General features: G+C 53.2%; 1 protein-coding gene across 1 annotated transcript; it reads right to left on the bottom strand.

The window, feature by feature from the left end:
* Positions 1-148: 148 nt before the first annotated feature.
* FAM187A (family with sequence similarity 187 member A) lies at positions 149-2,250 on the bottom strand (the record flags this gene model as incomplete). The annotated part of the gene is made up of 1 exon (XM_084496039.1): positions 149-2,250. The coding sequence occupies exon 1, from the start codon at positions 1,394-1,396 to the stop codon at positions 149-151; it is 1,248 nt and encodes a 415-aa protein (XP_084352165.1). The 5' UTR covers positions 1,397-2,250.
* Between the last annotated feature and the right edge of the window lie 1,215 nt (positions 2,251-3,465).

Here is a 3,465-nt window from a genome sequence, read left to right on the forward strand (position 1 = left end):
ACTGCTGCGCTCTCAACCCAAAATGGAGGATGAGTGGGCGCTAGCAGCATTTCGATCCCATTTATTTTTAATGGTCCAAACATTATAAATTTCTCATGAAATAATGGCCCAAGGTGTAGGAGTGACCTGTCGGGGCTGCGTGGGGATGCTACGTTGTTCCGGGACACCTGAACACCTGCCGGCAGCAGCGGCACATGTGGATACCGACGAAGATGATGCTGATGAGGACGTAGCTCATGCTGATGGCCTTGACGGCGTAGATTGTCTCGGGATCGTCGAGCGTCCGCCTGCGCTGGCGCTGGTGGCCCACGCTGAGACGGAAGCCGGCCACCAGCTGGCCCTCCCGCCAGCAGAAGTAGGTGCCTTTGTCGCTGAACTGGACCCGCTGGATGTGCAGGTGGTTTCCGTGGTCAATGAAGACCCGCATGCTCTGGTTGATGCCCACAAGGAAGTTGGAGCGGTAGAGCCGGACAGAGTCCTTGTCCCAGGCCACAGCGTGCTCGGGCCGGGCTCCCGGGCAGGCGATGATCAGATCTCTTCCTACTGGATGCTTGTGGAACTGCGTGGGGACGTGGGGCAGCCAGGGCTTCTGGCCCAGCTTGTAAATTATGTTGGAGATGGCCTGCACCCCTTCCTGGGGGTCCTGCTCCTTCACGCAAGGGGCCAGGCAGCTTCGGATGGCCACCTCGGGCTTCCAGCGGCGGCCGCGGCGCTGAAGCCACGTGGAGACGGCCCTGGAGCCGCAGGAGGTGACGTTGGGCAGGGCGGTGCGGTAGCGGGGGTGCAGCTTGGCACTCCGCATGTAGCACAGCCCGATCCGCCGCTGCTCGCCCCTCACACCGCAGCGGTCGCACTTGGTCCAGTCCCAGAAGGTGGTGAAGAGACTGAAGACTTTCCCTGTGTAGTCATCCTGGACATGCTCGCCTCTGTCCACAAAAGCCACCGTGATGTGCTTGGTTGGCTGCACGTCCACATCGTAGCCGTAGAAGAAGTCCCCTTTCTTAGTGCCGCACAGGTAGAGGCCCGAGTCTGTCACCTGGGCCCGGAAGACAATGAGACTGAACATCCGGATGCTGAAACGCTTCAGCACATTGCTGCCCACGTGGATGTGGCCCGAGTCAACAACCACGTTGCCAGCAAAGTCGGTCAGGACCGTGGTTTCCTTGCTTCTCATGGTCTTCTGGAAGTACCAGACAACATTAGAGACCTCCTCGGGCTTGCAGTTGCAAGGGAGCTCGAAGGTCATGTCAGCCAAGTAAGCGGCATTGTCAAACATCAGGAAAGCGGGACAAACCATTCGCTTGAAGACATCTTCTTTCTCTTCAATCGCAAAAGAGTGGAGCACATCTACCATGCAGAGGAGAAGTACAGCTCTTGGCAGCCCAGTCTCCATCATGCCCAGAAGCCTCTGCCGTCAGCAGAACGAACCCAGCCACCACGTCCTTGGTGTGGCACGGGGTTGGTGGTGTCGGCACCAGGGCAGGGACCAGGGCACGCACACCAGCTCGCTCAGCAGGGATGAGGCTTGTAAGAGACTTTGGAAGGTGGACGCCCAGCCTGTGGCTGACAGCAGGGATCAAATAGTAGTTGAAATCTTTCATCCCAGCGTAACAACTGCTGGGAATCACTTGCATGCATCTGTTGTTGCAGCAGAGAATGTTTGTCCTGCCCTATGGCAGCCTGTCCCTGTCTGGGATGTGGCCTGTCCCTGTCCCCACGTGTCTGGGAGGTGGACTCTAGAATGTTTCCAGCTGCTCTAGAGCGCATTGTGCCACTGGGCAACGAGCAGAGATCGCTCCTGTAGCATGGCTGTGGAGGAAAAATGCAGCCTGCGTGGTGGGAAGAAGGGAACCGCTGCTGTTTTCTTGAAAGACGTAAACGTTAAGGATTGCACTGACTCTTCTGAGTGCAGTGATCATGGAAGAGAACCTCCCCTGATGGCAGCTGACCTCTGTAGCCCAGAACCAGAGGTAACAAACACGGTATTTAGACTTCTGCATCCTCCCTGTTGGCTGTCCAAGTGTGTGTGCTGAAGACCCACTGCACAGGCAATGTTTGAGACTCCCCCTCTTGGAGTGATCGAGGGAGGCTTTTCATTCACATTCTCCTTGCCTTGGCTGATGCTGGAACCAACCCTGGAGGTTTAAATGCATCTCTCCTATGGTAAAAGTGAATTATTTGCTCCCCACTGACTCTGGCCAGACCTTTAGTTCAGGTTCTGGCACCTCCTGATCAGACCATGACTTCTTGGGAAACTGATCCCAGCCAGTCCAGCAGCCCTTCCTCCTGCTGACATTCACACAATCACTCCTTTGAGGAGGAGCTCAGTGCTTGTGCCTGCATTTCATTTCTCCTGAGTCTTCTCACCAAACAACAGGGATTTTGCTTTTCCCAAAGTGGTGGGGATGCAGCAGGCTGCTTCCATCCTTCACATTGGATGTAAGTGCAAGCCCTGAGCTGCAGGACTGCTGAAAGCACCGGGGTATTCCCACCACAGCTGAAACTGCAGCTAGTGCAGGCTGCCATTCCAGGGTCATTCCTGCATCAACATCCTGCATCCTGACCATTGGGCCATCCAGGATCTTTTCCGTTTGAGATATCAGTGCTTTGCTTTCTGTTAGCCATCAGGTTTACAAGTACTGTGCAAAGGCAACAGGAATAGCACCTACAGCAGATCGCAGGGACACACATGTCCCCATGGTTGATGCCACAAAGCCTGAAATTAGGGGCTTAGTGTTTTCTACAGAGAAGGTGGGAGAGGGTGAGTTGTAGTCAGCCAGGGGTGACTCTACCTTTTTCTCCTCTACCTGGATTTTCAAACAAAAAGGAATTGTTAGTTTCTGAGCTGAATTCAAAGGAACCTGAGCAGGCACTAACATGCACTGGGCTCCTCAGCACCCTCGGGAGAAGCTTGAGGATCTTCCCAGACCAGAAATAAAAGTGAACTTGGTGGGTAGGTGCTGAGCTGTACAGTATGAGAGTCTTCCTGAAGCCTGCAGCCTAAACAGAAAGGCTAGTCAGTTTAGACATAGTATTTGCCAGCACCGGAGAGTCTCTTTGTTGGACTGATGTTGGTCAGTTCCTTTTGAATTTAAATTTACGTAGAATTTAGGCAAACCATATAGTGTCCAAGATCATAGGACAGTATCTCAGAGGTTTACCTCATGACATGCTTAAAATAGCTGTTGTATCAGCCCCAGATATACCACCTCACACAGTATTTCCACTCCCATCAGCCTAATTTCAGCGGCTGCATGGTTAAGTCTGAAGTGCCACTGATTGTGTTTCTTAAATCCTGAGTGACAATGGCAGAGATGGAAAAAGGAGGGAACTACTTGCTTTTTGGCTTCTCCTTCATAAATGCCTGCCTAATTTTTCTTTCTCTCGTTTGTTCTCCCCATCTAAGAGATTCTCACAGAATTGTCCTGTGAGAACACTGCCCCAGAGATCACAACGTACACAGAG

The sequence above is a fragment of the Aythya ferina genome (genome assembly GCF_964211825.1).
Source record: "Aythya ferina genome assembly, chromosome: 23".
Classification (NCBI taxonomy): domain Eukaryota; kingdom Metazoa; phylum Chordata; class Aves; order Anseriformes; family Anatidae; genus Aythya; species Aythya ferina.